The 22,850-nt window shown below is 43.5% G+C and overlaps 1 protein-coding gene across 3 annotated transcripts in view; it reads right to left on the reverse strand.

The window, feature by feature from the left end:
- Positions 1-16,223: 16,223 nt before the first annotated feature.
- The window catches only part of ZNF652 (zinc finger protein 652), a 49,137-nt gene continuing 42,510 nt past the window's right edge, over positions 16,224-22,850 (reverse strand). For all 3 annotated transcript variants that reach the window (XM_044296992.1, XM_044296990.1, XM_044296991.1), the window contains one exon: positions 16,224-17,856. In XM_044296992.1, the coding sequence (XP_044152927.1) occupies positions 17,345-17,856 (512 nt within the window). In that variant the 3' untranslated portion in view covers positions 16,224-17,344. The remainder of the gene's footprint in view (positions 17,857-22,850) is intronic.

The following is a 22,850-nucleotide window of genomic DNA, read 5'->3' on the forward strand; positions in this document are numbered from 1 at the left end:
ATGAAAGCCACTATGATAGAAAAGGCCTATTATCGTCTGCAATTGCGGACAACAATAGGACATGCTCTATCTTTTTTGCTGGGCTGCGGAATGGAACTACGGATGCGGACAGAACACGGTGGGCTGTCCGCATCTTTTGCAGCCCCATAGAAATGAATGGGTCCACACCTGTTCTGCAAAAGTGAGGAAAGGATGCAGACCCATTCACACGGTTGTGTGAATGAGCCCTAAGAATGTGGCTTAGGCTACTTTCACACTTGCGTTTGGTGCAGATCCGTCTTGTATCTGCACAGACGGAGCCGCACCTATAATGCAAACGCTTTATCCATTCAGAATGGATCCGTTTGCATTATTCATTCAACAAAAAGTCTTAGTCAAAAAGATCCGTCCTGACTTGCATTGAAAGTCAATGGGGGACAGATCAGTTTTCAATTGCACCATATTGTGTCAGTGAAAAACGGATCGTCCCCCATTGACTTACATTGTAAGTCAGGACGGATCCGTTAGGCTCCGCATAGTCAGACAGTCACCAAAACGCTGCAAGCTGCGTTTTAGTGACCGTCTAAAAAATGCAACGGAGACCAAAAGCAGCCAAAGTGATGCATTCTGAGCGGATCCTTATCCATTCAGAATGCATTGGGGCTGAACTGATCCGTTTTGGGCCGCTTGTGAGAGCCTTGAAACGGATCTCACAGGCGGACCCAGAAACGCCAGTGTGAAAGTAGCCTAAAATAAGTATTTAGGACCTCTCAGTAGTTTAGAGATAAGGTTTATTAGATGACCAGCATAAAGTGAAAGTACCAGTCACACAGCTAGAAAAAGTTAACCCTTTGTGACAGTACAGCTCAATTTTTTTTTATTGGCCTTTATTAAAAATAAGATTTTTAGTCCAAAATGAGTAACATGCAATCATAAAAAAATTGCCTTCTCAGGTGTACATAGCCTTTAAGTGTATTTGAATATTACAGAAACTTACTTAGGGTAGTGGTCTCTAACTTGTGTCTCTCCAGATACCACTCCCATAGAGGTCATTGAGGGCAGAGCAGCTCCGGGGCCCCGGACTCTTAGATGTCTCTGCACATGACAGTGATGCTTATCTGATGTCGAAGAGCAGAAGCGTGTTAGACTAGACTCTGGCCAGTCCATCAAATGAGAAGCTGTGACCTGGAGCGTATGAGACCATATCAGCACCCACCAAGACTACTTGTGAACCCACAGTTATACCGTAGAGAAAGGTCTTAATTGACCGAAACGTTTGGATAACAAGAAGTGGCTAGGCACAGAAAGTCTAGTCATCTGGATATAAAACTTCGGAAAATGTGCATGAATTAATAAAAGCTTAATATTTGGAGTGCCATAGATTTTTTTCACACTTGTGTATTTCTCATACATGATGAGATACATAGGATGGTCCTTGTGCGCCACAAGATTTATATGCAGACACACACAGGCTATTTGCAGATTCAGAGAAAATAAATTGTATTTTCAGTAGAATAGTGTAAGTATATAGGGTGATTCACAGAGACACCATGTTGCAGAATATGGAGTGCCTGTAGGTCCACAATGTGAAATCACCACTGGCGCTCCGTGTGCCACTGTAGACCATGGAGCCATAACTCTGCCCATAGGAGCAGATCCGATTAGACCTTTTCTCCATTACCTTGATGGGCTCTGCCTTATTTCTGGCACAGAACGACCAAATGCTCCCTTTGAGTTACATCTGGTACAACATGTAAAGGCAACAGCTCATCTGCACCAACACTTTTCTAGCGGCTCACCCTACATACAGAAATAATTTGTAATTAGGCAGAATTTTTTTTTCTTGCCCATTGACTATTAAAATCTATTAATAAAATATAGAGAAGACATTCACTGTGACAAAATCTGGAAACATACTGAACAGGAGTATTTACAGTCTATTTCTTGCTTGGCACAACCAGCAATTTAAAGGGTGTGTGGTCAACAAGCCACCTAACACATATTTATCGTGGGCAAATTCTTGAATCATCCAAGTTTTCTTGTATCCAAGAAAAATGCAGAATGTTATTTATTTCCCCCTCCCAGACTATAATAAATCGCAGCCTAAATTTTAGTTCTCATTTTCGGCAGTCCTCACCTGTAAATCCATCACCCTTATCCTAGCCTAGATCATTGCCTTGTTGCTATTGGAATTTGGGCATTTACCGATTGTTACTAATCACCTGTGGTAGGGTTAAATGTTTCAAAGACTTAAAGATTTCATATTTTGACCTTGAAGGATAAAAATGTCCATGCCAACTCTTCTACTAGAGTATTCTTACTGTCAAAATGATATCCTGCTGGTTCTATTCACTAGTGATGTTGAGAAGGCCTTTCCGAGGCCAAATGGGCTTTTTTGAAGGCCAATCTTAAAGGGGTTCTGCACTTTCATTTAACTGATGATCTATCCTCTGGATAGATCATCAGCTTCTGATCGGCCAAGGTCCGACACCCAGGACCCCCGCCGATCATCTGTTTGAGAAGGCAGCAGCGCTGCGGCCTTCTCACTGTTTACCGCCGGGCGCCGGCCCACTGACATCATGACTAGTATCAATTAGCATGGGTGGGGCTAAGCTCTGTTCACTTGAATGGAGCTTAGCCGCGCCCATGCTAGTTGATACTACTCGTGACGTCAGTGGGCCAGTGGCCTGGCGGTAAACAGTGAGAAGGCCGCAGCGCTGCTGCCTTCTCAAACAGCTTTCCTAAGGTGTAGTGTCACTTTCAGGCCTTTGAGAAGCTGTAGGGATTTGAAGTAATCTCTTTGGCAAATCTGAGGTCCTTAATATTTCTCTGCCTATGTAGGTAGTATACAGTAGCTATAAAATCGTTCCCTTTAACTTGGGCTAAAAATTCTTTCAAATACTTATGGATCCAGGTACCTAAACACCTAAGATGTATAGCCACAAAATTATTTCTCTTTTTACTGCACAAATACAATGATTCCTACACGCCTTCCCCTGGCCTTTTTTCGCTCACTGTTGTATGTTCTCTAGGTTTCTTTAGAAAGGAAAGAGGACACCTTCAGCACATGCATTACTGACCAAACACAAAAGGGCAGACGGGCTCGGACCACCTGACCTCTCACATTACCAGGCTATACATCTGAATTAGTGGCTACAGCTTGTAAGCCAAGTAAATAATATGATATTTCCCACTTCGTAAAACATTATCTTCATTTCTTAAAGAACTCTGGCCCCTCTTACCTGCTAGTTTCCTACCTGCATTGCTCAATGAGTATACTGAGCCTCGTAGAGATATGGAATAAATAAAGGGGTTTTCCCAGGAGTAGACTACAGGTGACCTATTGGCGGGATGGGTCCTCAATACCTGCTGACCCATTAGCTGGGTGAAGATGCAGTAGCGCTCTGGTACCTGCTTCAGGCTCTTCCTAGCCCAGTGACATCATGTACATTGGTCACACGGCCTAGGTGCAGCTTAGTCCCATTCAAGTGAATGGCCCTGTGGTGCAATACCATGTACAGCCATTATACAATGTTTGGCGCTGTGCTGGGACTGCTAAGATAAGGCTACAGTGCTCATCAGAGCACTGTAGCTAACCGGTGGCGGTGCCAGGAGTTAGTGCCCCAGAATATTGTCCAATAAAAAGGAGTGTTGGAGTTGCGGGACCCGTTGGTAACTCCCTCTCACATATATGGTAGGTATGTCCTCTGATCTCTCCATAGTGGGAATAGCCTGAAAGTATTATCCAGGAGATAATCAAAATTATTACCTTAGCGCTCATAGCTGTAATTTTGTTCTGCAGCCGATCTGTATTTTAAGCAGATCAGATGCAGGCCCATTCACCTCAATGGGGCCACAAAAGATGCAGACAGCACGCCCGTGTGCTACCCACCTCTGTAAGTCCGTTGCGCAGCCCTGCATAAATCTAGAACATATCCTAATCTTGTCCATTTTGCAGACAAGGATAGGACAATTAAGAGTCCATTCACACATCAGTATGTGTTTTGCGGATCCACGGACACTGGCAATGTGCGTTTCACATTTTGCGGACCGCACATCGCCGGCACTATAATAGAATATGCCTAATTGCGGACAAGAATAGGACATGTTCTATTTTTTGGGGGTACGGAATTGCGGACCCAGAAGCGCGGGTCCGCATTTCTGGATCCGGGCCGCACATCGTGTAGCCCCATAGAAATGAATGAGTCCGCAATTCCGTTCCACAAAATGTGGAACGGAATTGTGGACTTGTGAATGGACTAAGCCTCATTCACACATCAGTGTTTTGGTCAGTGATTTCCATCAGTCACTGTGAGACAAAACCAGGATTGGAGCCTCCACAGAGATAAGGTCTAAGGGAAAGCTCTGTACCTGTTCTGTGTTTAGAGCCGCACCTGGTTTTGGGTCACAGTCACTGATGGAATCACTGACCGAACACTGACGAGTGAATAAGGCATTATGCACGAGGAAAAAAAAAATGGTGGCAGGCTCTTGGGTGGCATCGACGATTTGTGGGCCGCAAAAGTGGATACGGTTGTGAGCAGGAGACCTTAGCTAAATCAAGGAAGACATTCTCTACTTCTAAATTTGATCACACAACCCTTCATTGGCTTAACCCCTTAGGGACACAGCCTTTTTACACCTTAGGACCAGGCCATTTTTTGAAAATCTGACCAGTGTCACTTCAAGTGCTGATAACTTTAAAACGCTTTGACTTATCCAGGCCATTCTGAGATTGTTTTTTCGTCACATATTGTACTTCATGACACTGGTAAAATAAAGTTAAAAAAATATTTTTTTTTGCATAAAAAAAAGTCAAATTTACCAAAAATTGGGAAAAATTTGCAAATTTCAAAGTTTCAGTTTCTCTACTTCTGTAATACATAGTAATACCCCCAAAAATTGTGATGACTTAACATTCCCCATATGTCTACTTCATGTTTGAATTATTTTGGGAATGATATTTAATTTTTTGTGTTGCACAAGAGTTATTGGCAAATGGGGATGAAATTTGAGAATTTCATTTTATTGCCTAATTTTCCATTTTAACCCATTTTTTCCACTAACAAAGCAAGGGTTAACAGTCAAACAAGACTGTATCTTTATTGCCCTGCCTCTGCCGTTTACAGAAACACCCCATATGTGGCCGTAAACTACTGTACGGCCACACAGCGGGGCGTAGAGTGAAAGGTGCGCCGTATGGTTTTTGGAAGCCAGATTTTGCTGGACTGGTTTTTTGACACCATGTCCCATTTGAAGCCCCCTGATGCACCCCTAGAGTAGAAACTCCATAAAAGTGACCCCATCTAAGAAACTACACCCCTCAAGGTATTCAAAACTGATTTTACAAACTTTGTTAACCCTTTAGGTGTTGCACAAGAGTTATTGGCAAATGGGGATGAAATTTGAGAATTTCATTTTTTTGCCTAATTTTCCATTTTAACCCATTTTTTCCACTAACAAAGCAAGGGTTAACAGCCAAACAAGACTGTATCTTTATTGCCCTGACTCTGCCGTTTACAGAAACACGCCATATGTGGCCGTAAACTACTGTACGGCCACACAGCGGGGCGTAGAGTGAAAGGTGTGCCGTTTGGTTTTTGGAAGGCATGTTTTGCTGGACAGTTTTTTTGACACCATGTCCCATTTGAAGCCCCCTGATGCACCCCTAGAGTAGAAACTCCATAAAAGTGACCCCATCTAAGAAACTACACCCCTCAAGGTATTCAAAACGGATTTTACAAACTTTGTTAACCCTTTAGGTGTTGCACAAGATTTAATAGAAAATAGAGATACAATTTCAAAATTTCACTTTTTTGGCAGATTTTCCATTTTAATATTTTTTTTCCAGTTACAAAGCAAGGGTTAACAGCCAAACAAAACTCATTATTTCTGGCCCTGATTCTGTAGTTTACAGAAACACCTCATATGTGGTTGTAAACTGCTGTACGGGCACACGGCAGGGCGCAGAAGGAAAGGAATGCCATACGGTTTTTGGACGGCAGATTTTGCTGGACTGGTTTTTTTGACACCATGTCCCATTTGAAGCCCCCCTGATGCACCCCTAGAGTAGAAACTCCATAAAAGTGACCCCATCTAAGAAACTACACCCCTCAAGGTATTCAAAACTGATTTTACAAACTTTGTTAACCCTTTAGGTGTTGCACAAGATTTAATAGAAAATAGAGATACAATTTCAAAATTTCACTTTTTTGGCAGATTTTCCATTTTAATATTTTTTTTCCAGTTACAAAGCAAGGGTTAACAGCCAAACAAAACTCATTATTTCTGGCCCTGATTCTGTAGTTTACAGAAACACCCCATATGTGGTCGTAAACTGCTGTACGGGCACACGGCAGGGCGCAGAAGGAAAGGAATGCCATACGGTTTTTGGAAGGCAGATTTTGCTGGACTGGTTTTTTTGACACCATGTCCCATTTGAAGCCCCCCTGATGCACCCCTAGAGTAGAAACTCCAAAAAAGTGACCCCATTTTAGAAACTACGGGATAGGGTGGCAGTTTTGTTGGTACAAGTTTAGGGTACATATGATTTTTGGTTGCTCTATATTACACTTTTTGTGCGGCAAGGTAACAAGAAATTGCTTTTTTGGCACCGTTTTTTTTTTTTTTGTTATTTACACCAGGTTAGATCATGTGGTAATTTTATAGAGCAGGTTGTCACGGACGCGGTGATACCCAATATGTATACAATTTTTTTTATTTATGTACGTTTTACACAATAATTTCATTTTTAAAACAAAAAAATGTTTTAGTGTCTCCATAGTCTAAGAGCCATAGTTTTTTAAATTTTTGGGCGATTATCTTAAGTAGGGTCTCATTTTTTGTGGGATGAGATGACGGTTTGATTGGCACTATTTTGGGGTGCACATGACTTTTTGATTGCTTGCTATTACACTTTTTGTGACGGAAGATGACAAAAAATGGCTTTTTTTACACCGTTTTTATTTTTATTTTTTTACGGTGGTCATCTGAGGGGTTAGGTCATGTGATATTTTTATAGAGCCGGTGAATACGGACGCGGCGATACCTAATATGTATACTTTTTATTTATTTATGTAAGTTTTACACAATGATTTCATTTTTGAAACAAAAGAAATCATGTTTTAGTGTTTCCATAGTGTAAGAGCCATAACTTTTTCAGTTTTTGGGCGATTATCTTGGGTAGGGTATGATTTTTGCGGGATGAGATAACGGTTTGATTGTTACAATTTTGGCATAGATGCGACTTTTTTGATCACTTTTATTACCTTTTTTGGGAAGTAAGGTGGGCAAAATTCCAATTTCATCATAGTTTTTATTTTTTTATTTTTATGGCGTTCACCGTTCGGGTAAAGTAACATTACCGTTTTATAGATCAGGTCGTTACGGACGCGGCGATACCAAACATGTGTAGGGAATTTTATTTTTTTCATTTTTAATCAGTGATAAATGTGTTTTTTGATTTTTACTTTATTTTTCACTTTTTTCACATTTTTTTTGACCCAGACCCACTTGGTTCTTGAAGATCCAGTGGGTCTGATGTCTACATAATACAGTACAGTACAATATATAGTACTATACTGTATTTTACACTTTGTCTGAACAGATCTATGCCTTTCAGCACAGATCTGTTCAGCACCATGGACAGCAGGACGCCTGAGAAGGCGTCCTGTTGCTATGGGAACCTTCCCCGTCTGCTCAGTAGTGGCCAGAACTGCGCAGACGGGGAAGGGTAAGGACGGGGCTTGGGGGGGCTGCCTGGGAGCTCTCTCCCTCTCCATTCTGGGGACTGCAAAGGCACAGCAGCCCCCCGATGGGAGAGGGAGGGAGCTCCCTCTTACTGTTAACCTTTTCCATACAGCGGTCCGTACGGACCGCTGTATGGAAAGGGTTAAACGGCTGACATCGCATCACCGATGTCAGCCGTTTATACCAGGGTGCCAGCAATGTGCTGGCACCCTGGTATACCCACTAGACGCCAACGATTACGCAATGGGAGGCGGGCGGGGGATCGCGATCCCGCCTACCGCACCGCCCGCCTCCCGCACCGCCCGCAACCCTCCCCCTGCACCTCCCATCGTGCTCGAATAACTCAGGGGTGCAGGGGGAGGGATACTGGAAACAATTTTTAATCCTAAAGTTTCTGATCCCCGCGGTCAGGGACCGCGGGGATCAGAAACTGCAGAAATCGCAGCAAACCGCAGGTCTGAATTGACCTGCGGTTTGCCGCGATCGCCGACATGGGGGGGTCACGGGACCCCCCCGCGCATTTAGCCTAGGTGCCTGCTCAATGATTTGAGCAGGCACCGGGTTCCGATCACTGCCAGCCGCACGGCAGTGATCGAAAATGCACAGGGCGTACATGTACGCCCTGTGTCCTTAAGTACCAGGGCACAAGGGCGTACCTGTACGCCCTGTGTCCTTAAGGGGTTAATATACAACCTCCAGCACTAGTGGAGTGAATAGGTAACGTGAACCAGGTTTGTCAAATTAAAAAAATTGTCTAATTGGATTACTAGATTACGACAGATTTCTGAAATTTTGCTCCCCTCTGAGGTGAATATTAGGGCTGCAGCGATCAATTATTTTAGTAATCAAGTATTCTACCCATTTAGGGTACTTTCACACTTGCAGCAGAGGATTCCGGCAGGCAGTTCCATCGCCGCAACTGCGTGCCAGATCCGTCAAAACGTATGCAAACTAATGGGATTTGTCAGACGGATCAGGATCCTGATCCGTGTTCCGGAATTTTGGACGTATGATCTCCGTCCTGAAAAGGCAAAAAGACTTGCTCTCCATTCAAAAGGATTAGGATAAAACTGATCAGTTCTTTTCCGGTATTGAGCCCCTAGGACGGAACTCAGAGCCGGAAAAGAATAACGCTAGTGTGAAAGTACCGTAATCCAATCATTTATCGAGTACTCTAATAAGAAAAAAACTAATTAAAATAACATTTTCCGTTATAAAAATTCATCAGCTCCCCCCAAGTGCCTTCAGTTACTCCAGCATAGCCATCAGTCCCCAGTGAAATCAATCTCACCTTTCCTGCTAGGGGCGCCGCCGACACTCCACAGCTCTTCCAGCCTTCTTCACGCGCTGCCCTGTCCTCCCGACGTCACACAGCACCAGGCCATAGTGCGCACTGACGCAGCGTACATCAGGAGGACAGTGCAGCGTGGTGACCACAGAGCGGTGAGGAATAGCCAAAGCTTCACTCACGCTCCGTGGTCACATGGTTTAAACGAATCCTCAATGCAAAAAAAAATTGGATGCGAGTAATTGTTTCAGCCCTACTGCACACACCCCAAGAGCTGTTAGGCTGCCCTCACACAGCTGATTTTGTGGAAGAAAATTCTAGGACTGAAAATCAGTTCCATTCATTTGAAGCACATGGCTTTCTGCAAGCCCCATTAAGGTGGACTGAACGGATTTTCAATCGTGGAAGTTTCTGCCGCGTGTGACCGCACCCTTACACAGCGTGGCAGCTGATCAGGTCCTCTGGATCAGATTGTGTTTCCACGATTCTGGAGTTGGAATGGTGACACATCTCCTCACCCCCTCCACACTCTTCTCTCCTATGGGGACATTCGCCATGATGGAGTACTTTTGTATTGCACCGATTGACCTCGTTTATTTCCTCCTGCTTGTGCCAGACCTTATTTGTTTGTATGTTCTGTAATTAAAATGATGATGGGGACAGAAACCTGGCAGAACCCATTATAAGTCATTTGGATGCATTAGGCTCTGTGCCAAGCTTTAATATGACCAGAGCCTTACATATCCATATATCACCCTGTGAGAACGTTGGAGAGCAGCTCAACCTGCAGCCCTCCAGCTGTTGCAAAACTACAACTCCCAGCATACTCTAGTAGCTGTAGGCTGTGTAGGCATGCTGGGATTTGTAGTTTTGCAACAGCTGGAGGACCGCAGGTTGGGCATCCCTGTTGTAGAGGTACCTTGACATTAGAGATGAATGCATACGCACTATGTGATGGCCTATCCTCACAATAGGTGATCACTAGTCAATCGGTGGGGGTCCAACACCCCCAGTCAACTTTGTAGTGGACTAAAATGCAGTGCTTCTCCCACTGAAGTCAATGGGAGCAGCACTGCAGTGACAAGCTGTCCACTTCCAGCACCGGAGCTGCTGCCGTACACCTGATCGGAGAGGGTGCAGGATGTCAGACCCCGGCCAATCAGCTACTGCTAGCCTATCCTGCGATCATTTAATACAAAGTGGACAACTGCTTTAACAGATGTGCAAACTATTCTACAGTACCCTTCTAACAGGCCGGTATCCTCTGGAAGCTGAGACACTTTATTGCACCTGCTAACATGAAATTTGTCTGGTAGGGTTTCCAAAAGGAGTCTATAGTTTCAGTTGGAGTGTTGTAACCAGCGGAGGTTAAAGGGGTTGTCTCACTTCAGCAAATGCCATTTATCATGTAGAGAAAGTGAATACAAGGCACTTAGGCTACTTTCACACTAGCGTTCGGGGCTCCGCTTGTGAGTTCCGTTTGAAGGCTCTCACAAGCGGCCCCGAACGGATCCGTACTGCCCTAATGCATTCTGAGTGGATGCGGATCCGCTCAGAATGCATCAGTTTGGCACCGTTTGGCCTCCGCTCCGCTCAGCAGGCGGACACCTGAACGCTGCTTGCAGCGTTTTCGTGTCCGCCTGGCCGTGCGGAGCCAAACGGATCCGTCCAGACTTACAATGCAAGTCAATGGGGACGGATCCGTTTGACGTTGACACAATATGGTGCAATTTCAAACGGATCCGTCCCCCATTGACTTTCAATGCAAAGTCAGGAGTCCCCATCAGATCGGAGTTTTCTCCGATCCGATGGTATATTTTAACTTGAAGCGTCCCCATCACCATGGGAACGCCTCTATGTTAGAATATACCATCGGATTTGAGTTACATCGTAAACCTCAGATCCGACAGTATATTCTAACACAGAGGCGTTCCCATGGTGATGGGGACGCTTCATGTTAGAATATACTGAGAACTGTGTACATTGCTGCCAGGCAGCAGGGGGCAGACCCCCCCCCCCCCCTCCTGTAATTAACTTATTGGTGGCCAGTGCGGGCCCCCCTCACTCCCCAGTATTAAATATTACCAGTGCGGCGGCCTCCCCCTCCCTCCCTTCCCTTTATTAACTATTACCTGGGCGGCCTCCCCCTCCCTCCCTCCCCAGTATTAAATATGACCAGTGCGGCGGCCTCCCCCTCCCTCCCTCCCCAGTATTAAATATTACCAGTGCGGCCCCCTCCCTCTATATTTATTGGTGGCCGGGCCAGTGCGGATTCCAAGTATTGTGAGCAGTGCGGCCTCCCCTCTCCCCCCCTAATTAAAATCACCCCCCCCCCCCTATCATTGGTGGCAGCGGAGAGTACCGATCGGAGTCCCAGTTTAAATCGCTGGGGCTCCGATCGGTTACCATGGCAACCAAGACGCTATTGCAGTCTTGGCTGCCATGGTTACTTGGCAATAAATACAAGCATTATACTTACCTGAAGAGCTGCGATGTCTGACCGGCCGGGCGCTCCTCCTACTGGTAAGTGACAGGTCTTTAGCAATGCGCCGCACAGACCTTTCACTTACCAGTAGGAGGAGCTCCCGGCCGGTCAGACATCGCAGCTCTTCAGGTAAGTATAATGCTTGTATTTATTGCCAAGTAACCATGGCAGCCAAGACTGCAATAGCGTCTTGGTTGCCATGGTAACCGATCGGAGCCCCAGCGATTTAAACTGGGACTCCGATCGGTACTCTCCGCTGCCACCAATGATAGGGGGGGGGGGGGGTGATTTTAATTAGGGGGGGAGAGGGGAGGCCGCACTGCTCACAATACTTGGAATCCGCACTGGCCCGGCCACCAATAAATATAGAGGGAGGGGGCCGCACTGGTAATATTTAATACTGGGGAGGGAGGGAGGGGGAGGCCGCCGCACTGGTCATATTTAATACTGGGGAGGGAGGGGGGGCCGCACTGGCCACCAATAAGTTAAATACAGGAGGGGGGGGGTCTGCCCCCTGCTGCCTGGCAGCATCTGCCAGGCAGCAGGGGGCAGTCGTGTACACAGTTCTCAGTATATTCTAACATGAAGCGTCCCCATCACCATGGGAACGCTTCTGTGTTTAGAATATACTGTCGGATCTGAGTTTTCCGAAGTGAAAAATCAGATCTGAAATAAACAGTTATGCAAACGGATCCGTTCTGAACGGATGCAAGCGTTTGCATTATAGGAGCGGATCCGTCTGTGCAGACACCAGACGGATCCGCTCCTAACGCAAGTGTGAAAGTAGCCTTACTAATATATTGTGATTGTCCATATTACCTCCTTTGCTGGCCGGATTCATTTTTCCATCCCATTATACACTGCTCTTTCCATGGTTATGACCACCCTGCAATCCAGCAGCAGTGGCCATGCTTACATACTATATATATAAAAAAAAAAAAAAAGCACCAGCCTATGTGAGCTCCCATGGTCCCGACCACCAGAGATGCCAACACTTTTTCCTAAAGTGTGTAAGCACGGCCACCGCTGATGGATTTCAGGGTTGTCGTAACCATGGAAATGAGCAGTGTGTAATGTGATGGAAAAGGAAGTAATACAGACAATCACAATACATTAGTAAGTGCCTTGTAATAACTTTCTCTACATGATAAATGCCACTTGCTTGAAGGCGAGACGACCCCGTTAACTAAAGGCTTGTACTGTATCTTAGCCTCACATGTAGTCAAAACAGTAAGGCCGAGTTTATACAACCCAAGCTAGGTGCAAAGCAGCCGACGGCTTTTCTGAAATGGTGTTATGGCACATTTTAGTATCTGAGTTAGGGCTCATTCAGACGGCCGTATGCTATCCGCAAAAAAATTTTTGTGGGCGGATTAGATGTTGACCCATTCCCTTTTCTATACCACGGTTCCGCAAAACAAATGAAACATGTCCTATACTTGTCCGTGAAAATCAGGACATGGCCCCATTGAAGTCTATGGGTCCGCAAAAAATACTGAATGCTATTAGTTTTTTGGAGGATCCGCAAAAAAACGTATAGCATTCAGTTTTTTTGCAGACAGCATACGGCCGTCTGAATGAGCCCTAACAAATGGCAGTTATTTGGGTTTGTAACAAATAAGCTAAAAATGTGCCCACATTACAGCAGCATGAATGGGGCCTAAATGTGCACCTGCATTAGGTCTCTGCACATGACCGTTGTGCGACCGTTCTGTGCATTGGGGACCGCACTGCTCTTAGTGACAGCAGCAGCATCTAACCAGGAGATCACCAGGCACTCATTACAGGAGGGGGTTGTTGTGAAGATAGTCTTTGCAGACAGCACTTCCCAGAGAAGCTTCACCTCCAGTGCACTTGCAGGAGCAGAATAAAAGTTCATCTTCGCACTACTCCAGATAGTAAAAGCTCTACAAAAGGTATGTTTGTCCTATTCTCCACTGTCCCTAGCTAGTGATGTCTGCTGAAGGACTTTCCTCAGGCCCTACACCATTTTCCAGCCCTGTTTTGTAATCTATGCTCAAGGGAGAGTAAGGAGAAATAAAAAAAATGACTTTAAATTTTACCCAGCTAATAGGAGAAAAACACGCATACAAAATTTAAGACAACTTATGTGTAGAAACCAGTTGGTCAAACTCTTAATGTGTATATTAAAGAGGCCTAACTGACCAGTTGGTTGAGGTTTGGGCCTTGTATGTAATTTAATGCACTGGACTGGTAGTGAAGCAAAACTTCTGCAGGTACAAGTATTTAGTGGTATCGGTCATCATGGTAAGGAGGCTCCAACTTGTCCTCACCACAACTGGTGTTCAACAGTTCTCCGCCTCCCTCCATGTACAAAACGTCAACATGAAATATATTTTATAACAAGAGTCAATACAACCAATAGGACAGTTTGACAAGGTGAACACTTTATAATAAACAGTATAAATAAATGTATTCGTAGTAGAGGTTATGACAAGAACTTAGTACAGGTTCTCTAATGAAGGAGAAGATACCCGCTCCAATATCCTGTACATGGAAAGACATAAATGAATAGGCATACATTTAGAGTTACCAAAACTTTATGTTTCAATGCACTCCTCGTCAGTTCCTATAAGTCAGTCATTAAGTTTGGGGGACAGAGGCTGGGAGAGTCTTCCCGGCAGTGAAGCTTTTTCGGCCTGGACTTCACACAGCCAGAACACTAAGATCCACTGCAACAATACTGCTTCACTGAAGTTAGATCACCATAGGGTTCTATGAGGAGCAGAAGCATGTGTGGCTGTGTACAGGTTACCGCCGTGTGAAATCTCATCCCATATCTGCTCAATGGGACCTTTCTGGTGTGGCCTGAAGTCTCATTCTAAGGGCTGTATTACACCAACGCATTATCTGACCAATCATTGGTCAGATGGCTAATTACTCATTACAACAGCGTCTGATTGGACAGATATTGGGCAGATAATCTGTTGGTGTGATACAGCCCTAACAGGATTCTAGGGAGAGGAGGGAAAAGAGGTGGTGTGGGGGTAAGAGTGTAGGGAAAGCGTAGTGTGAGTCTGTGGGTAGTGGAGAAGGAAAGAGTGTGTGAGGGGCGGGGGGGAGAACTGTGCGTGTTGGGGAAGAGGGGGGGGGGGCGGTGGTAGTGTGTGTCTGTGGGGAAGGAAAGTGTGTGTTTGGGGGGGTAAGAGTGTGTTGGGGGGGGGGGACTGTGCGTGTTGGTGGGGGGCAGTAGTGTGTGTCTGTAGGGAAGGAAAGAGTGTGTTTGGGGGGGGCGGTAATGTGTGTCTGTGGGTAGAGGGGAAGGAAATGTGTGTGTGGTGTGGGGGTAAGAGCGTGTAAGGAAAAGGAGGGGGGGGGGGTGCGTGTTAGGGAGATGAGGGAAAAGTGTGTGTGGAAGGAAAGAGTGTGCTGGGGGGGCAGTAATGTGTGTCTGTGGGTAGTGGGGAAGGAAATGTGTGGGGCTCAGAGTGTTGGGAAAGGGGAAACAAAAGTGTGTGTGTGTGTGTGTGGGGGGGGGGGGGGGGTAGTGCAAGTTTGTGGGGAAGGAAAGAGTGTGAGGGGTGGGGGAATGGTAGTGTGTGAGGGGTGGGGGAATGGTAGTGTGTGAGGGGTGGGGGGGAAGAGAGAGTAGGGAAGGGGGGCAGTAGTGTGCGTTTGTGGGCAAGGAAAGAGTGTATGTGAGCAGAAGAGTGTAGGGAAGGGGGGGCGGTAATGTGTGTCTGTGGGTAGTAAAAGAAAGGGGGGGGGAGAGTGTGCGAGGGGGAGGGAAAAAGTGCGTAAAGAGATAAAAAGAATGTGTGTGTGAGGGGCGAAAAAAAAAGTCTGTGTGTGTGTGTGTGTGTGTGGGGGGGGGGGGGGGGGGGTAGTACCACCAATTAAAAGGATATCTGGATCAATACACCCCCCTTCCCCATTCTGCCTGGTTGTGGTCAGAACTATGGAAATAACCAAGCGGGCTGTGCTACGCTGTCTCCGTAGCACTCCAACAAGCTGAAAAGAGTTAGGGAAACAGCTGAGCAGGCTGTTACCGTAGTTGTGACCAAACAGATGTGGGTGCCAGAGGTGGGACCCGCCTCTATCTGACACTTATAGCATATCCTGTTGATGTTTCACAGGGCGATGCCCCTTTAAGTCTACGGCTGTGATTTAGTGGATGTTACAGGTAAAGCCATTTCTGTATGATGATGTCGTTTAAAACAGTTTGAGTGAGAGCAAATGATTGAAAATTACGCTCCATCTCCACTATTAAGCCCTTTATTATCAATACTGCAATATTGTCTGATGACTAATATATTAGAATAGAAAGTCACAAAATCCAGTTCATACCACCTCTGAGAAAAAACAACAGCGTGAACCCCTAGGGGCCTGTGTGGCCCCATGTATTATTTTTTTCTCACCAGTGCTATGTCCTTAGTACTTTATTTTCATTATGGGCCTCACTTATCACAATGCCCATAACAACCAATCAGAGCTGAGCTTTCATCTCAAACTGCACTAGAAAAACAAAAGCTGCACTGTGATTGGTTGCTATGGTAAACAGTTGTTTTTTTTTTTTACAATTTTTAAATAAATGAAGCCCAATGGACAAAACTCCAATCCGCCCGGATTGCTTGTATAACTACAGCTTCATATTTTCTGGGAGCTGTTATGTAACAGCCAGGAGACATCATATTCTCCCATTAAAGTGCTTGGTATATTAGAGTTTTAGTTACGTAAAACATTTTCTCAGTGGTCATTGAAGACAAGTGGAAAGGAAGGATTTTATTAGAAAATTGTTGATTTTTAACATTGACTAAAAGGGAATAAACTTTAAAGGTGCAGCACCACTTTGCCCTCGTAGGTGCACAGTCAATGAATGTGTAATGTGTTATGGGCATGAGACCAATGTGTCAACCAGAACATAAAAAAACATTGAAAAAATTTGTATAATTTAGACAAACTGCTAGAACACAGGGAAAAAGGGAAAGTATAAATTCAGAAAGTAGAAAAATGCAACTACAGGAAACTAGCAAAGTGAACTGCACCTTTAAAGGTTAAAAAAAATCCTAAACGTACACCACTTTTACAATTCCGGGCCAGAAAAAAAAAAATTTATAATAAAAAAGGGGAGGCTTTTGAAATTTGTCTTTTTTTGGAAGATTATTAAAAAATAAAAAAGTGCGAGGATGGGCGTAACTACACAAAATAAAATGTACACTTTTTTTGTTGAAATACATCAGACTAGGTTCAGCCTATACAAAAAAATCCTCTAAAATAATCTTGGTAGTAAAATAATACATATGGGAGTGCCGCCTAACCTCTCTCAGACGGCATACCTTCTCGGGGTTGTAACATGAAGAGTGAAGGGAGCAAAAAAAAAATTTATATTTTTAATGCTTTTAGGAAATTGTCAGTTTCAGACAGTATACAAATAGGGAAAGAAAATACCCTAAAGTTCCTTCTCGTCCTTCCCAGAGTAGTTTGGATTCCATCCATTTGGGCCATTCATCTTGGCCAGGGTTAAGTTAAATTTCTTAACTCGTTTAAGCCTGGCATGTCGAGTGCCCGTAAGCCCCTCATGCCCTGTGGTGCCACCTGTAGGGTCAGACTGTAGATGCAGTCACCACAATTTATAGGTTAAAATAATGCTTGAACTGTGAAGAATAAGTCAGCCACCCCACCAGGACAACACTGCTCTACGCTATAGTCATTTCCCCCCAAAAAGGGCAGTGCTCCATTTTTGTTTCTTGTGACAGCACTCCAGCGGTTAACAAGGGGCACGTATGTAGTTTGAGCCTAGCCAAGTTCTGTTCAATCAGCTCTACAATGGGGCACCAATTCCTGGTTAGGCTGCCACTGCTACTTGGAGCCTGCCACTGGCATTAATGATGTTGGGTAGCGCTGGTCTTCTCTGCCAGGTGCCGTAGGAAACTATCGTCGGTCTGTCCACGATGGTTCAACGCCTCACTTTTAAAGAGAGCCGGGGGTGGAGGAAGGTGTGGAACGGGCGGTACTGCCAGGTGATGATGGGAGTGCGGATGCAGATGGAGGTGGGAAAATGGATGTGGGATGGGTCGAGGAGGCAGGGAACTCAAGGTATTAAGGTTAAGAGGTGGCGTAGGACTGCTGGGTGGCACATGGACTGTTTGAAGGTTGGTGACAACTTGTGAGGGGTTGTTAAGAGCAATCTGCAAGGCTGGCGGAACACCCACTGGACTGGTGACCCTGAAGCACTTCTCTTTGTGAGCCTTAAGCATGTTGGAGAAACGGAAGCGCATACCACACACGTCACATGGGTAAGGCTTTTCTCCCGTGTGGGTCCTGCGGTGGCGCTTCATATTTGGGCGGCTGGTGAAGCTCTTGCCACAGATTTCACAGATAAAAGGTTTCTCTCCTGCAAGAAAAGAAATGAACAGTTATTTGACGATTCAATGGGCCTCATTTATCAAAACTGTCTAATAGTAAGACTACTGCCCATGGCCTCCAATCAGAGCTCAGCTTTTGACAATTAACCCCTTAAGGACCAGGCTCATTTTCACCTTAAGGACAAGGCCATTTTTTGCAAATCTGACCAGTGTCACTTTATGTGTGAATAGCTTTAAAACTCTTTTACTTATCCAGGCCATTCCGAGTATGTTTTTTTTCATCACATATTGTACTTCATGACACTGGTAAAATGGAAATATAAACTTCAAGATGGTGGCTCACTCCAAACGGAATTGCAGAACAGGTGCTACTAGCCCAAATTAGAGGGACACCCACCCTCTAGTGGTAATTAGTTATAAACGTTATAGTGTAGGGCGAGCACACTTCAATTGGACTTGCAATTAAATTTAATTAAATCACACTTTTAAATGTCACACGTGTATCACATATTACAATGAAATATAAAATCTTGAATATAAAACAATGTGCTATAAAATACAATAAGATCATATGGAGATAGAAGGCACTTCCTACAAACTAATACATCCAAATAAGTCCAATAGAATCCACAGGAATTGGTTGTATTAACCGAGATGATTCCTTATTTGTGCATTGACAAACTGACTAGACTGCATTGCAATTGTCAATAGTCCCTTGGAAATAGCAATTCACATATGGATATGAATGTATATTGGATTCTATTGGACTTATTTGGATGTATTAGTTTGGAGGAAGTGCCTTCTATCTCCATATGATCATATTGTATTTTATAGCACATTGTTTTATATTCAAGATTTTATATTTCATTGTAATATGTGATACACGTGTGACATTTAAAAGTGTGATTTAATTAAATTTAATTGCAAGTCCAAATGAAGTGTGCTCGCCCTTCACTATAACGTTTATAACTGGTAAAATGGAGTTCAAAAAATTCATTTTTATTTATAAAAAAAAAAACGAATTTACCAAAAACTTGTAAACATTTGCAAATTTCCAAGTTTCAATTTCTCTAATTCTATAATACATAGTAATACCTACAAAAATAGTTATTACTTTACATTCCCCATATGTCTACTTCATGTTTGGATCATTTTGGGAATGACATTAATTTTTTAGGGACATTACAAGGCTTAGAAGCAAATCTTGAATTTTTTCTGAAATTTTCCAAAACCCACTTTAAGGACCAGTTCAGGTCTGAAGTCACTGTGGGGCTTACATTATAGAAACCACCCAAAATGACCTCATTCTAGAAACTACACCACTCAAGGTATTCAAAACTGATTTTACAAACTTTGTTTAGCCTTTAGGTGTTCCACAAGAGTTAATGGCAAATGGAGATAAAATTGCAGAATTAAGATTTTTGGGTAAATTTTCAATTTGTATCCATTTTTTCCAGTAACAAAGCAAGCTTTTATGGAGTTTCTACTCTAGGGATACATCAGGGGGGCTTCAAATGGGACATGGTGTCAAAAAACCAGTCCAGCAAAATTTTATTTTTTGTTATTTACATCGTTAATCTGACAGGTTAGATTGTGTGCTATTTCTATAGAGCAGGTTGTTACGGACGTGACAATACCACATTTGACTACTTGTTGGGGGGTTTTGTTTCAGTTTTACATAAAGCATTTTTGGAAAAAAATGCTTTTTTTTTGTGTCTCCACATTCTGAAAGCCATTTTTTTTTTTTTTTTGGGCGACTGTCTTATGTAGGGTCTAATTTTTTGCGGGATTAGATGGTTTGATTGGCACTATCTTGGGGTGCATATGACATTTTGGTCACTTGCTATTACACTTTTGTGATGTAAGGTGACAAAAATGGCTTTTGACACCGTATTTATATTTTTTTTGCTGTGTTCACCTGAGGGGTTAAGTCATGTGTTATTTTTATAGAGTAGGTTTTTACAGACATGGCAATACCTAATACGTATACTTTTTTTTATTTAAGTTTTACACAATATCATTTTTGAAACAAAAAAAAATTATGTTTTAATGTCTCTATAGTCTGAGAGCCAAATATTTTTATTTTTTTGGACGATTGTCCTATGTAGGGGCTAATTTTTAGCGGGATGAGATGGCGGTTTGACTGGTACTATTTTGGGAGGCATATAACTTTTTGATCACTTGCTATTACACTTTTTGTGATGAGAGGTGACAAAAAATGGCTTTTTTGACACTGTTTTTATTTAAAAATGATTTTTACAGTATTTACCCGAGGGGTTAGGTCAGGTGATATTTATATAAAGCAGGTTCTTACGGACGCTGCGATACCTAATATGTATAGTTTTTTTTTATTTTACTTTAACACAATAACAGCATTTTAGAAAAAAAATAAATCATGTTTTAGTTTCTCCATAGTCTGAGAGCCATATTTTTTTTTAACTTTTTGGGCGATTGTCTCATGTAGGGGCTCATTTCTTGCGGGATAGGGTGCCGATTTGATTGGTACCATTTTGGGGTACATACGACTTTTTTGATCACTTTTATTACCTTTTTTTGTGAAGTAAGGTGGGCAAAATTTCAATTTCCTCATAGTTAAAAAAATAAAATGTATGGCGTTCACCGTGCGGGGAAAGTAACATGATCGTTTCATAGATCAGGTCATTACGGACGTGGTGATATCAAACATGTGTAGTGCATTTTATTTTTAAAATTTGTAATCATTGATAAATGTTTTGTTTTTTTGTTTTTTACTTTTTTTCACGTAATTTTTTTTTTGACCCAGACCCACTTGGTTCTTGAAGATCCAGTGGGTCTGATGTCTGTATAATACAATACAGTACTCTATATAGTGTACTGTACTGTATTTTCACTTTACACTTAGTCTGATCAGACTTCTGCCTTCAGCAGAAGTCTGATCAAACTTAGCCTTACAATGGCAAGCCGGAAGCCTGTGAAGGCGTCCGATTGCCATGGTAACCTTCACCCGCTGCCACAACAAAACAGCGGGTGATGGGGAGGGAGGGGGCCCCCTCCCTCTGTCATCCCCTCAAAAATTGGGGGCTGAAACGGCACAACAGCCCCCGATGGGAGAGGGACCGCGGCATGTTAAGGGTTAAACGGTTGACATCTGTGCCAGATGTCAGCCGTTTCAAGCAGCGTGTCAAGCAATGTGCTGATACTCTGCTAACCGCTCGTCTATCCTAGAAATGAGAGAGGGGGCAGGCGGATGATTGACCTGCGGTTTGCAGAGATCGTCGATATGGGGAGGAGGTCACAGGATGGAACTCTGTTTTGATCACTGCTCGCCGCGCGGCGGTGATTGGAAATACACAGGACGTAGCTGTTCGCCCTGTGTCCTTAAGTACCAGGGCATCAGGGAGCATTGAACAGTTTTATATTTTTTAGTTTTTTTAATGGATTTGTATAAAATCTTACACAAAATAAATATAACTGTTAGGGCTCTTTCAGACGGCCGCATGCTGTCCGCAAAAATGCAGTTTTTTTCTTTTTGCGGACAGTTCAGCACATAGAAATCAAGATTCATCCCAAAGGGGTGGAGTGCCCTCATTTCAAAGATCCATTTAAGCTCTTTTTTACGTAGGATCCGATCCTCATCTCCCCCACGTCTCATTTTGCCTACCGAATCAATGATTCGAAACTCGAGTTGGTTGACCGAGTGTCCACGTTCCAAGAAATATTTCGACACAGGTTTGTCAATCTGGGCCCTTCTGATATGAAGTGCACCATGAAGGTATGTGGGGGGTTGGATCGTATGCCCGTAGTGGGCGCATATTATGACACTATTTATGAGCAGGTATATACACACCTGTGATGTCAAAAGCACTCCACTGATTGGGCAATTGGCCACATCTGTGAGAGTGGGTGTGGCTTATGGTATTTAAACATGATCTTTTAGAGTACACATTGTGTTTGATAAAGGCTGTGGGTCAGCCGAAACGTAACTACCCTCTGCACGTGTTTGTTCACTGAAGCTGCTCCCAATAAAGGGATTTTTTTGTACTGGACATGCTGCCTCCATTTCTATTCATTGGACTAACCACAGGACAGGTCATCAGTATAAAAATCAGTTTGCACAAAAAATGGTTTGTCTTTTTCTGAGCATCAGTTATAATCAGTTTGTGTCACTTCTGTCAGAGCTCAGTTATTTTAGACTGGAGAAAAAGTACTGCATGCGGGACTTTATCTCATCAAAACTAACTGATCTCTAATGGAAATTACAAAAACTGATCATCACTAATGCTCTAAATACAGGATGTGTTTTTTTCCCCCGTTCTTCTGACGGATCAGAAGAATGTAAACCTAATGGATGATGTGAAGTCACCCTTACTTGGAGGATTTGATTGTTTATTACTAGTGCACGGAGAACCAGCCACTTCCGTTTCATTCAAAATATAAGCATAAAATGCGGCAATTCAGTTTGTTTCCAAGGTGCTAAAGCCGCATCATCCTCTTTACAGACACTGCCCTACGACCAGAGTCCATTCTAACCACTTCATCACAATACGTCTGACAAGGTCGGATAAATGCTGCTCTTCACATGACCACACAGGGCTCCAGACTAAAAAAAAATGAAGGAGCCATTGGCTCCTAACCTGAAAAATTTAGGAGCCAAATTACATTTTTAGTCGCCAAATTTAAAATATATATAATATAGCTGGGATGCTTAGGAGCATATAAGCCATCTAATGCCTCATGCATACGAACGTTTATATTCTTTCCGTGTCCATTCCGTTTTTTTTTTTGTTTTTTTTTTTGCGGGCCGTATATGGAACCATTCATTTCAATGGTTCCGCAAAAAAAAAGAACATGTCCTATTATTGTCTGCATTACGGACAAGGATAGGACTGTTCTATTAGAGGCCAGCTGTTACGTTCCGCAAAATACAGAATGCACACGGATGTCATCCGTATTTTATGCAGAACCATTTTTTGCAGACCGCAAAATGCATACTGTTGTGTGCAAGAGGCCCAAGTCTGAGAGGACACAATAACCCATTTAAGCA

The sequence above is a fragment of the Bufo gargarizans genome, chromosome 6, assembly GCF_014858855.1.
Source record: "Bufo gargarizans isolate SCDJY-AF-19 chromosome 6, ASM1485885v1, whole genome shotgun sequence".
NCBI lineage: Eukaryota > Metazoa > Chordata > Amphibia > Anura > Bufonidae > Bufo > Bufo gargarizans.